General features: G+C 53.6%; 3 protein-coding genes across 3 annotated transcripts; 2 read left to right on the top strand and 1 right to left on the bottom strand.

Annotated features, from left to right (window-relative positions):
* Positions 1-882: 882 nt before the first annotated feature.
* On the top strand, positions 883-2,204 carry BO85DRAFT_372068 (uncharacterized protein; the record flags this gene model as incomplete). Its single annotated transcript, XM_025656021.1, has 2 exons — positions 883-1,001; positions 1,061-2,204. 2 exons carry the CDS (start codon positions 883-885, stop codon positions 2,202-2,204), a joined length of 1,263 nt encoding a protein of 420 aa, XP_025515491.1.
* A 591-nt stretch (positions 2,205-2,795) lies between these two features.
* On the bottom strand, positions 2,796-4,863 carry BO85DRAFT_520296 (CwfJ domain protein). Its single transcript, XM_025665123.1, has 2 exons — positions 4,657-4,863; positions 2,796-4,605 (listed from the first exon to the last, which is right to left on the bottom strand). The coding sequence occupies exons 1-2, from the start codon at positions 4,668-4,670 to the stop codon at positions 2,913-2,915; spliced, it is 1,707 nt and encodes a 568-aa protein (XP_025515490.1). The 5' UTR covers positions 4,671-4,863; the 3' UTR covers positions 2,796-2,912.
* Positions 4,864-5,145: 282 nt separating this feature from the next.
* Positions 5,146-12,993, top strand: BO85DRAFT_468957 (putative HEAT repeat protein (DRIM); the record flags this gene model as incomplete). The annotated part of the gene is made up of 2 exons (XM_025662303.1): positions 5,146-12,481; positions 12,542-12,993. The coding sequence occupies exons 1-2, from the start codon at positions 5,161-5,163 to the stop codon at positions 12,991-12,993; spliced, it is 7,773 nt and encodes a 2,590-aa protein (XP_025515489.1). The 5' UTR covers positions 5,146-5,160.
* Positions 12,994-13,008: the final 15 nt, after the last annotated feature.

The following is a 13,008-nucleotide window of genomic DNA, read 5'->3' as shown; positions in this document are numbered from 1 at the left end:
AAAGGCAGTGAGTGGCTCTCCGCAATGCGCGCTGATCTCCTGTTCCTGAGTTGAAGTGCCTGTTCTTCTCCTCCCCAGCCGAATTTAAATCAAATTAAACCCGCTGTTGCATCCCTCGTTTTCTTCTTGTTTGCCTTCTTTCGGTCGCCCTTCCCTCCCCATATCCCTTCCCTTCTTTCGGCCTTAGGGACGAACTTTTTCATCCCTCACGACCAGAGTCCTTCCTTTACTGGTGGTTCGAGGAGGTATCGCATCTGGCGACTTATTGTGTCCGCCTTGCAGATTCCCTGGCGATCTGCACATGATCCGATAAATCTATCCCAATTCCCCTGGGAGGCTGTGGCGGCGCACTGTTTCGCGGTCCGCACTACACACCACCACCACTACCACCACCACCATCATTAATTTCCACATTCATTGCTTTTCTCTCGTCCATCTTCATCTGACGATTCGGATCTCTCTCTTTCATCCTCCCTGTTTTGGAGGAAGTCTCTCCTTTTTACAAGAATAGATCATCACTATTTCTTGTGTCTCTCCTTGAATCAATTCCGATCGCCTGGTTGAGCACTTGCGCGCTCTCCTCTCCCTCCCTTCCCTCGGTGCGACTGTCGCGCAACGCCGCAATTTGAGCCACTCATTACGATACCAAATCAGTGTCAAGAGGCAAAGCCAGATGTGTCTTTGCTAACCGTTCATTATACCAACTTACTTCGAAAACCGGATTGAAAGAAACTATCCCTTGGTGCACAGTCGCTTATCTCATACCGTGCATTTGTTGCATGATTACGCCCGCCGTGTGTCAGGAACACGCTCTATACCGTCTTTGGTCGGCTGTGGGACTCGAAGGATTTCCCGGTGGATCGCGCACGTCTTGCCAGGATAATGAGTCCGGTGGATAAGGCTCCCGTCCCCTTGTGGGCGAGGGATGTCGTGAGCGATCTCAAGTCCGACGCCAGTACGTTCACTAGTTGGGACAAGTGCATGTCCAAGGCTTACTGCAAGTGAGTTTCTGTTTCAATTGTTGGTTGTTGGATGCCTTCTGACTCGGACTACTACTTAGGTGGCCCGTTATCGTCGCTATCATCATCGCCGCGCTGATTGTCCTCTCCGTCATTGCTTGCGTGATCAATTGCCTGTGCTGTGGTGTGCAATGTTGCAAATGCTGTTGTGGATGTTGCTTCAAGTGTTGTCCGGGTTTCAAGAGAAAGAGGAACAAGCAAAAGTACTTGGACGACCAGTATGACCAACCGCCTCCAATGCCTGCTATGCCGACCATGCCAGCACCTATGAACAACGCCTATCAGACACCCTACCAACCACAAGCACCTCCCGTATACCGTGGAGCAGAGGTTGCACGATTCGATACGCCGTCGAGTCCTGCAAACGGAAAGTTTGACGAGGATGCGTTGCCCGCCATGCCTACTTGGGAAGGCGCCGTGACAAAGAAGGTCGAGGATGAGAACCCCCATGCGGAATCACTCGAGATGAAGCCTCTGAGCAATGCGAACCAGGAGCCTCGTCGCATGCCCTCTGGAGCCCGGTCTGTTACGGGAGGCTACGGGGGCCCTCCGCCGTTGAGGACCGGAACGCCTGCTGCGCCAGGCGCATACCATGCTGAGCCTCGAGGATACGACGGATATGATGGACCGGACGCATATGGCTATCACGCGCCCGGCCCACGGTCGCCTCCGCCCGTTTCTCCATATGAGCACCAGCCTTACAGCGAGTATCCTCACGAGGACCGCTTCCATAACATGTCACCGGCTCCCACCTATACCACGCAACCGCAGTATATGCCTATGGACGCGACTCAGCCTCATCATGCACCTATGGATGGCATGCAGCCATACCAGATGCCCATGGACGGCATGCATCCGAATTATATGCCCCCAGAGCCTGCGCACCCGCACTACATGCCGCAGCATCAGATGCCTCCGGATACCGGCACGTACGGACAGCCGATGCCGATTAACAGGACCTTCTCTCCAGCTCCGACGCTGCACTCGGCTATGAATGCTCCTCGTCCGGTCCCGTACCGCCAGCCTTCCCCCGGCTTCCAGGCACCGCCATACCGCAACATGTCCCCAGCGACTCCCACGTCGCCCCCTCCTCCGTTCTCTACGACCCCTGCGCCTCGCGATGCCAATGAACCGGGCCGGCCCCCGAGTCTTTTGCAGAGTGGACGCAGGCCTACCAACTTTTAAGCCACCTCCGACTCTCAGTAACCACAATACATTCAGCAATCGGCCTCGTGACCGATGCTGACCCTACTCGCATGTGCTTGGAATGCCCATCCATGGGAGCAGCGTGATGGACATATTGACACTCACGCGTCAAAGCAGGCTTCTAATCAAGCCTGCAAGTCCAAGCAAGCCGCTCCAAGCCACGTCGCAACAGCCAAATCCACTGGCTAGATCCGTGATGCCTTATCCGGCATCCCTTCTTTTCTAGAGCTCCTCTCGCTTGGTCACCAGGTGTCCTGGTGACTAGTACCCTTTCCTCTTCATCCCGCTTGTACATACAGTTTCTACCCTTCGTATCTCCGGCCCGCTATGACCCAACCAAACCGAACCCTTTTTGCATGATGTATGTTTGAATCAAATGATAGACAGTATAACGAACGGCACCTGTCATGCCTGGATAGGGTTATCCCAGTGGCTTTATCAGAGTGATCTTTGAGAAAATACAAATCCGTTGATTCGGTAGTACTCCAAAGTATATGCAGTCAACCTTTCATAAAACTAATAAGTACTATGGAGCAATCCTCAATAGTAAGTATAGTATGGAACCAAGCTCAAATCTCAGCTAAATATTCCATTGATATAACAGTACATAACACCACACATAATCTAACTCACCCACCTGAATGCCAAATCCCAATATATGTATCCTAGTAGGAAAAATAGAAGTATCTACTCCAACGTAAAATCCCACTCCTTGAACGCCTCCTTAAACGCCTCCGCATCCGCCTCCTCCTCCTGCACAGACTGCACATCATCCTTCCAATTAATGCGCTTCTCCAACCCCATCAACTTCGCCATGACTCTGCGTCCAAATTGCAGATCGAACCGGAAGTCCGGACTAAGTGGCAGGAGGAGCGTTTTCTCCGTACCTTTATCACCACCCTTCTCACCATCCTTCCTAGCTTCAGTGTCCGAAGCAGCAGCAGCAGCACCAGCAGCCTGCGGAGGCTCCCAGATCCACACGCGGAAGAAGTCACCCGGTTCGGCGCTCTCATCACCATCATTAGGTTGAGATGGAGATTCGAATCTCGGATACTTCAGATTCTCGGCCTCGACTTTGAATGCGGCGTCGACGAGACCCCGGTGCACGAGATCAGCAGGCACAGGAAGGAATTGCCAGTGGATGTGGATGCCGTTTCCGCGAGAGACTTCCCAGGTGACTGCGCCGAGGGAGTTGTTTGCGCGGTGGCGTAGCATGGAGTGCAGGGCGGAGCGGTAGCGGTGCATTTCGGCGTAGGTGGATTGTCTGGAGGTGGGGTCTGAGATGCTGGAGAGGGTGGGGGAGTGGGAGAAGGGGATGATGAGCATGTGGGAGGGGAAGTTGAGAGAGGACGAGGCGAAGGTTTTGGAGGTGGGGAGGGGGCCCTTTGCGGTGGTGAGGTAGGCTTCGTCGCCGATGGAGGTGATGAGGTGGGTTGCGATGTTGGGGTTGGAGAGGCAGAAGAAGCATTGGTCTGGGCCTGGAGGGGGCGCGCGAGCGCGTCTTTTGCGGGGACGGTTGTTGTTGTCGTCGTCGTCGACGGCGAAGCGGTGGTAGGAGTCGCGTTGGGATTGGAGGGGTTTGCGTTTTGTGGGGATGGGGGCGAAGGGGGGCGCGGTTGTGCCCGTTGGGATGGTGAGGGCTGGGGGCGCTTTGGGGTCGAGGGTGAAGGCGTACATCCATTTGGTTTTGGTGGTTTTGCTGTATGCGGCCAGACTGATGAAGCGGGTGAGGGGTTTGGCGTCCGGGTTGTCGGTGTCGGCGGTGGGGAGGTGGAAGAAGGGTTCGCGCTCCCAGAAGAAGGCGCTGGAGGAGGACAGGTGGTAGCGTGGTTTAAGGGTTGAGCAGAGGTCGGCGATGCATTGGACTTCTGTTGGGGGGGTGTCGGTGGTGTCGGGGAAGGGGGCTTTGGAGCCGGTGCGGATGTCCTTGGGCCATTGGTGGGTGATGAGGATGTCGGCTTGGTGGGCGCCGTAGAGGGCGCGGGCGTCGGATTCGGTGTAGGAGGGGTGGTATTTATCGGAGGATTTAGACTCGGGGTCGAGTGTGCCTCCTAGAGAGACGAGGCGCACGCCTTCGGAGGTCTTGAGGGTGCCGCGGCGGCCCAGGAAGTAGAGGTTAGGGCAGACTTCATCCTTGGATTCGATGGCCTCGATGATGCGCGTGGGGAGAGGACGGCTGCCCAGTGTGAAGTAGGTGGGAAGAGGCACGACAATGTTGCCTTGGAGCAGGGCGCTGATCTGCTCGAGTTCATGCTCTGTGGAGCAGTCGCCGAAGAGGTCGCCGACGATGATGGCGAAGGAGAAGTTCTGCTTGATATGCAGCTTGGAGAGCTTGGTGAAGACGTCTTGCAGCTCGCAGTTGACGTCTCCGATGACGACTCTGGAAGGGAGTTAGTAAAGTGTTCCGAAGAGTGAGTTGAGGTAGACTTACATTTTCGACGCCATGTTGGAGAAGGGAATATCACGGATACTAGTACTATGATGCAAGAAGCAGCTTTAACATATTAGGGTGAGATGTTCGAATTGTGTCTGTCGCTGCAACTGGTATATGTCAGGGTCAAGATATGCTAAAAAGCTCCCTGATAGAAGTCTCAAGAGATCCAAAGATATATGCCAATGCGCGTTTGCTCCACCAACTGATGCTATTGAACGAGGAATATTCGAGTTATGCCGAAATCGCCAAAAATGGATTCGAGGAGCTTGGGCCACATGCAGTGCACGTGATACGCATCTAACCTGATGTGGCTAGCACAGACGCTGCATAAGGCCGGGCGGTGAGCTAATCTCCGCACCGGAACAAGGTTGCCGCGGCCCCGATGAATTTTTTTGTCTATACTATTACACAGGCAGAGAGGAGAGTCGGAGATATCCACCCCTTGACTTTTGACTAATTATTGTAACGACGCTGCTCGTGTCGTCGCCATCATAGTACAAGATGGTCGCAGCGTCGTCGTCTTCGCGGGCTAAGCCCGTGAAGCGTGTGAAGGGTGGCACAGAGACGACTAAGTCGCATCGATTCGAGCCGTTTTCCCAGCGTGTCGCAAAATTGAAGATCGACCCTATCCATCGTGTGCGCCGACCCAGCTTTGGGGAAGAAGCCGATGAGACCTCGTCCTACTTCCGGTCGGCCTTCGAGCACTGGGTCGAGTTGAATTTGTCGGATAATTTCGTCCACTTTGTCCGCAAGGTGAACCCGCTGTGCGAGAGTTTGGCCCAGATTCTGTACCATGAGGACAAGATTATGAGCCTGCTAGTGGAGTTCATTGAGAAGAGGGACAGTTTGTCGATGGAGCCGCTGCTGGGTCTTATGGCTCAGTTCGCAAGGGATTTGGGCGTTAGGTTCGAGAAGCATTTCGCGACGGCGGTCACTCTGGTGGCGTCCGTTGCCGCAAGCCATTCGGATGTCGAGGTCGTCGAGTGGTCCTTCAGCTGTTTGGCCTGGATCTTCAAGTTTCTTTCCCGGCTTTTAGTGCCCGATCTTAGACAGCTTCTGGGTATCATGACGCCGTACCTCGGAAAAGAGCGCCAAAAGTCGTTTGTTGCCCGCTTCGCCGCCGAGTCCATGTCCTTCCTTATCCGCAAGGCCGGCCTAGTCTATTACAAGAATGCAACTCCCCTCCAGCGCGCCGTGTCCTTCCTACTCGATGACCTACGCCAGGCTGCCGAAGACGGAAACAATGTGGAGATGTACAAGGAGGGTCTCATGGCGATGTTTGCCGACGCCATCAAGGGTGTCAAGTACGGCATTCACTCCAACGGAGCCGACATTCTCAGCTGTATCTTGGACCATATCTCGACCGGCGACGATTTACGGAGCAGTTTGGGACTGGACGTTGCTAGTGGAGTCCTGATCAACATCATCCATTGCACCACACCCGACACCTTCGAGCCGATTCTTGATCTCATCAAAACGTATATCGAAAAGAACTGCCGTAAAGGAGAGAAGCAGCACGCCAATGCATGCTGCCGGCTGATTTTCCTGTGTATTGCGACTCGCAAGGGAACCAGGGTCAAGAACTGGAAGCCCGTTCATCAAACATTGCTCCTTTTGCTCCAGAACGCTGCAGGTGCGGCTAGTGCGTACGCCGAAGCCACCCCACAGCTTCTTACCGCAGTCGCCTATGCGCTACAAGTGTCTCCTATGGATGAGATGCTGCCATTCATGCGCTCGATCATGGACGCTGTGAGCAAGGACGAACTTTCGACGCACTTCCTCGGTTTCTGTGCCACATTTTCGGAATGGGGACCGGAGAGATTCCACAGTGTTGTCCTTCCCTATTTCCAAAAGTTTGTCAATAATTCATGGCAGGATCATGAGCACGACCTTTGCCTGGCATTGCTCCGGCTGAACCAGGCTGGTTGCATCACGTCTGAGGTCTCCAAGCCTGGCTACATCACTTGTCCTGCTTCCTGGAAATCCCGGGTCAAAGACACCTTCAGCAAGTCTGACCACAATGATACTGAAGTCACTCTACTCAGCGCATACGCCAAACTCCCCAGCGCCTTGTCGCTTTCAGCGGAACCGTCTCTCATACCCGAAGTGACCAGCACTCTTCATAGGCATCTTGTTCGCGTATTAAAGCAGAAGAATACTGATACATCCGCTACAACCAAGCTTTTCTTGGGCCAAGGGTTCAAGACTTATGTGGACCTTGCGACGACTGCTAACGAACTCGACAAGACTCTCTGGGACCGTATTAGCAAGGTCGCGGCGCAATACTCTCGCCTCCCGGTCTTCCTCCATGCCACGTTAGACTACGTCTCAGCGTGCAATAAGGATATCGACATCAAGGGCTCAGCCGTGGAAGAGTTTGCGGAAGTCCTAATCTCCAATCTCAGCGGTCCCTCCCACAAGCTGCGGTTGTTGTCTTTGAGGATTTTGCGTGAACTCATCCTGGCTTCTGGAGAAGACGCCGAACTTGTCTCTCTGGCAATCGAGATCGAGGAAAGCCCGTTGACCTTGCAGAGCGCTAGGGTTTTGGCAATGCATGTGCGCAAGCTTGCACTGGCTTACCCGCAGGTCGTTTCGCGCAGATGGATGGCTAGACTGCTCCCCAATTTCTGTTTTGGTTTGTTGTCCAAGAAGATGGCGCCTCTGTGGGACGATGCTGCTGCTGCCATGAAGTCGATGTGCGAAAACCCCGAGGGCGAAAAGATAGTTTCAGACTTGGCCTTCCAGTGGCTCCATGAGAGAGGGTCGGGCGACGCGACGACAGATGCGGAGGAGGAGGACCCCGAGTCCTATGTCGGAGGACACTATACTTGCTCCAATGCAGCCAAAATTGAAGACATTTCTTCTAAATACTTCGAAAACCCGGAGAGTCCGGCTACGACTTTGGCTGAAGGATTTGAGAAGGATCACACCTTCACCGGCGTCATTCCGGCATCGCCGAGGACACAGGCTTTGCGTGTTCTCAACGCCGTACCGAACATTGCTGAGAAGAAGTCTCGCCAGGTTATTCCATTGTTCCTTTCTTGGGCTCTGCGTGACGAGGAAGATGTTCCTACTGGTGGTGATTCCGACACTGCTGACTCCTATATTCCTTGGGGCTTCCATGATCGGCTGTCTTTCCTCGCTCTCCTTGGAAAATTCATTAACCCTCGTGTGCTGTACAAGGCACCAGAGGTCCATGAAGCCCTCATGGGCTTGCTGTGCCACGGTAACTCAGAGATCCAAAAATCTGCACTCAAAGCTCTTTTCACCTGGAAGTCTGCGAGCATCACCCCTTACCAAGAGAATCTTCTGAACATTCTGGATGAGTCACGTTTCAAGGATGAGCTCTCTGTATTCGTCCGTATCGGAGGTGACGATAATTTGATCGAAGAAGCCCACCGGGTCGAGCTTGTTCCTGTTCTCCTCCGGCTTCTGTATGGTCGCATGATTTCGAAGGCTGGTGCAAGCTCTGGCCAGGCAGGCCAAGCCGGCCGCAGAAAGGCTGTCCTCAGAACGTTGTCGCAGCTGCCTGATAAGGAATTCGAGATCTTCATGCAGGTTTCTTTCGGAGCACTTGGAGAACTTGACTTGGTCCAGGACAACCAGGTCAATCAGCAAGCTTTCGAACAAGAACTTGTCAGCCCTAGACGCCAGACTGGTTTGTTGAAGATGATTGAAACCGTTTTCGAGACGCTTCAAAGCCGGATGGTCCCTTACGCAGAGAAGTCTATGCAGGTTGTTCTTTACTGTCTCGTTCGAGCATGCCGCGAGATTGAAAAGGACCAGGCACCCGCTGCCGATTCGCCAGAGGGTCGTTTGTTAACCGTTTTGCGCAATATTCGACACACATGTATCCGTTGTCTGGAGCTTATCTTCTCCAACACTCAGGATCAGGATTGGTCGTCCTACGTGCGCATAATCTATGAGGACGTGATTAACCCCAGGCTCGAGAACTTTGCAACCGAAACGGCTCAGGGTGTGTCAGGTCTCCTCAAGTTGTTCCATGTCTGGGCCTCTGCTCCTAAGTCATCATTCTACCTTGTCCAATACAACGATGCTCTGCTGAAGAAGGTCGTGGACTGCCTTGGTGTGGATTCAGCCCGTGATGAAGTCAGGGTCTTTGTCATGGACGAGATCTTAGTGCCACTAATCAATCTCTCAACTGGCAAGGAGCTTCAAGAGCAGGAAAAGATGAGCGATATCCCTGCCGACGAAATTCGTTCCGAGGTCTTGTCGCCTTATATCGAGCACACTTTGTCTCATCTTGGCAGGCTCCTCAAACGCGGTCCTTCCCGGCCCCTCCTGATTTCTGGCGTACAGACCCTGTCTCTGCTCGCGCCGTGCGTTGAGTCCTCGGAGGAGACAACTAGTCTTATCAGCATCACTACTTATCTACTCCGTCAGCCTCCAGACCGCGTCTCTCCGAGAACCAAGTCTGGCCTGCTAAAATCTTTGGAACATTTCTTGCCTCTCTTCAACCCGCAGGAGGATGCTAAACTGTCCCAAGAAGTGTTCGAAGCAGTGTCGTCGATGTTCGATTATTTCAGGGACAATGCCAACAGAGAAGTTTTGGCCCGTGTTTTTACTGCTTTCGCCAAACGCGATGAGGAGCTTGTTCATGTCGCTGCCCTTTGCGAGGACCTCAACTCCATGTCTACTAAGAGACTCGAGGTGGACTATGACCGCCGTCTGTCAGCTTTTAGGGAGGTGAATGAGAACCTGTGGGAGAAGCTCAATGCCAAGCAGTGGCGGCCTCTTCTCTACAACATGCTGTATCAGGTTAAGGATGAGGAGGAACTCTCGATTCGGTCGAGTGCTTCGTTTGGATTGCGTCGATTCATGGAACGGGCAGTTCTCAATGATGTTGAGGCTTTTGAGCCTCTGGTGGCAGACATCTTATTCCCTGCTCTGCAGAGCGGAGTTCGCCAGAAGTCTGAGCTCATTCGATCCGAATTCATCACTGCCCTTGGTTACTTTGTCAAGCTGAACCCAGAGCGTCCTAACGTTCAGGATATGCACGTCTTGCTCGTCGGTGACGATGAAGAAGCGTCTTTCTTTAACAATGTTCTCCACATTCAGCAGCATCGTCGTCTGCGGGCGCTGCGCCGTCTTGCCAGCGAGGCGGCCAAAGGAAACATCCAGGCTTCGAACATCAGCACGATCTTCATTCCCCTCAATGAGCACTTTGTCTTTGATGAAGAAGCCGACGAGGCTACTCACAACCTCATCGCGGAAGCTGTAACAACAATCGGAGCCCTTGCAGAATGGCTGGATTGGAACCAGTTCAGGGCTATCTTCCGGAGATACCGCGGTTACATGCAGAGCAAGTCCGACATGGAGAAGAACATCATTAGACTTCTAGGCAAGATGGCCGATGCCTTGACTAATGCCATGAACCAGCACACGACAATCAAAGCGGCGGCCAAGGATGGAATGGATGGGCTTGAGACATCTAGCCCTGTTTCTACGCTTGCTCGGTCTATCCCATCTGTGGCCAAGGTTGCTACTGAGCTGACCACCAACTTTACCCCCTTCTTGACGGATTTCATCCACCACAAGAACGAGACACAGATGAGTCTGCGTCTGCCCGCTTCGGTCACAACAATCAAGCTGCTCAAGCTGTTGCCCGAGGACGATATGTCCATCCGTCTCCCACCTGTCCTCTTGGATGTATGCAGTATCCTCAAGAGTCGTACCCAGGAAACTCGGGACACTGCTCGGAAAACCCTGAACGACATTGCCCTTTTGCTGGGCCCATCGTACTTCGGCTACATCCTGAAGGAGCTTCGGACTACTCTCACCAAGGGTTACCAGCTTCACGTTCTGTCATTCACAGTCCACTCGATGCTCGTGGCGACGACAGATGATTTCCAGCAGGGTGACCTGGATTACTGCTTGCCTGACTTGAGTGCTATTGTCATGGATGACACGTTCGGCACAGTTGGCCAGGAGAAGGAAGCCGAGGAATACGTGAGTAAAATGAAGGAAGTCAAGAGCAGCAAGAGTTTCGACTCCATGGAGCTTCTAGCGAAGAACTCCACAGTGCTAAATCTGGCTAACTTGGTCCGGCCGCTTCAATCGCTCCTTCGAGAGAAGCTTACCTCCAACATTGTGAGAAAGGTCGACGAGCTCTTGCGGAGAATTGGCGTTGGTCTTTTGAGAAACCCTGGTGTCGAAAGTCGCGATATTCTTGTCTTCTGTTATGAAGTCGTCAAGGAGACGTACAGTGCACCGGCTCAGGTCAAGGCACAGGCCCCCAAGTCTCAACAGGCCGAGAACTTGGAGATCGACCTACGCGGGTCCAAGCGGGGTGAGAAGAAGGGCACTACTTCTTCCTACATCCACAAGTTGACGCGCTTCTCTCTTGATGTTCTGCGTGCAATTCTGAGCAAGTTCGGCTCCCTGCTTACGCCGGCTAATCTAAAGGGATTTATTCCAGTCATTGGCGATTCGCTGGTACAGGCACACGAAGAAGTGAAGATCTCGGCTCTCCGTCTTTTGTCAGCCATCATCAAGCTCCCCATCCCCGAGCTTGACAGCAACTCTCACGTCTATTTCACCGAAGCAGTCAAGGTGATCAAGGAGGCCCCGAGTACGAACACGGAGGCTGCGCAGGCATCCTTGAAGTTGGTCTCGGCTATGCTCCGGGAGAGAAAGAGCACCAAGCTCAGAGACGGACATCTTGCATACCTTCTTCAACGAGTTACCGCCGACATCGAAGAGCCTGACCGCCAAGGTGTCACCTTCAACTTCATCCGGGCTGTTATGGCAAGGAAGTTCGTGGTTCCTGAAGTGTACGAACTGATGGATAGCATCGCTACCATGATGGTTACGAACCAGACTCGTGCTGCCCGGGACCTCGCTCGTGGTACCTACATTCACTTCTTGATCGAATACCCACAAGCCAAGAATCGTTGGACCAAACAACTCAGCTTCCTCGCCAAGAACTTGGATTACAAGCACCAGGACGGTCGCCAATCAGTCATGGAGGCAATTCACATGCTGCTGTCTAAGACTGGAGACGAGCTGGCGCAAGACATTGTTAGCACCTTCTTCCTTCCGGTGGTCATGGTGATGGCGAATGACGACGCGCCTGAGTGCAGGGAAATGGCGGGTACCCTACTGGGAGAGCTTTACACTAGGGCAGACAGGGAGCAGATGAAGGCCATGCTCACGCCTCTTCATTCTTGGCTGGAGCAAACGGACAACATGCTTCTTACCAGTACTGGTCTACAAGCTATGAGAATTTACTTCGAAGTGGAAGGCACTGAGAAGGACAAAGAGGCTCGCTTCGTCGTAGATGTGCTCCTGGCTATCATGCAACCTGTCCTCAAGGCCGAGGAGACCGAGAACTGGCAAGCCCTTTACTTCTCCCTTCAGCTCTACACCAAGCTTTGCAAGTCTGTACCGGCAATCGCGCTGGCCAAGGAGCGCACCAAGCTCTGGGCCGCTATCCGTGAATGCCTGTTTTACCCTCACGCCTGGGTCAAGACCTGCGCAGCGAATCTCGTCGGCACATGGCTTGCGGACCTGGCCAAGAACAATGCTGCAAATGGATATGGTTCAATCCCGTTGGCTGGTTCCATGGGATTGTCGCTTGACAAGGACGCCATGCTGCAGCTGATCCGTGCTAGTTTGCGCTCTCTTCGCACCCCGGCAGTCAGCGAGGAGCTCGCCATGCAGTCGGTTCGCAACATTATTTTCCTCGGCCGATGCTGCGCTCAGAACGGCCTTGAATTCGCCAAGACCGGCAACAAGGAACTTGACTCTGACGCTAGTGATAGCGAGGATGAGGCGGAGGACGAGGCTGGACGCCAAACCGGCGCCACGAAGACGGCCATTCACTACATCTTCGAGCAGACATCTTCCATCCTGCGCAGAGAGCTGCTTACCACGCGGGCTGAATCTTTGATTCCGAAGACCGCTTCCATCGGACTTTTTGCCTCGCTCTGCCGCCATCTCGAAGTTGAACAGATCCGAGGCTCCCTTCCCGTCATCCTCCTCCCTCTGCAGCACATGACGGATACCAGTATCCCAGCTCCTCGCTCCTCAGACGAGGTCTTCCGAGAGACCTACAAGGGCCTGGTCTCCAACTGCCACGAGGTTTTGGACATCCTGCAGAAGAAGCTTGGAACGACCGAGTACGTGCAGATAATGGCGCAAGTGCACGATTCCATCAAGGAGAGACGTGAAGACAGACGTGTCAAGCGACGGATCGAAGCCGTCACCGAACCGGAACGCTACGAGAAGGACAAGAGACGGCGGAACGACCGCAAGCGCGAAAAGAGAAAGGAGAAGGGAGCGGAGCATCGCAGCAAGAGACGCGGTTGGTAGTGGAATAGCGTTGCA

Source organism: Aspergillus piperis, assembly GCF_003184755.1.
Source record: "Aspergillus piperis CBS 112811 unplaced genomic scaffold BO85scaffold_9, whole genome shotgun sequence".
Classification (NCBI taxonomy): domain Eukaryota; kingdom Fungi; phylum Ascomycota; class Eurotiomycetes; order Eurotiales; family Aspergillaceae; genus Aspergillus; species Aspergillus piperis.
The sequence above is the reverse complement of the archived record's forward strand: the minus strand, read 5'-3'. Positions and strand labels throughout refer to the sequence as shown.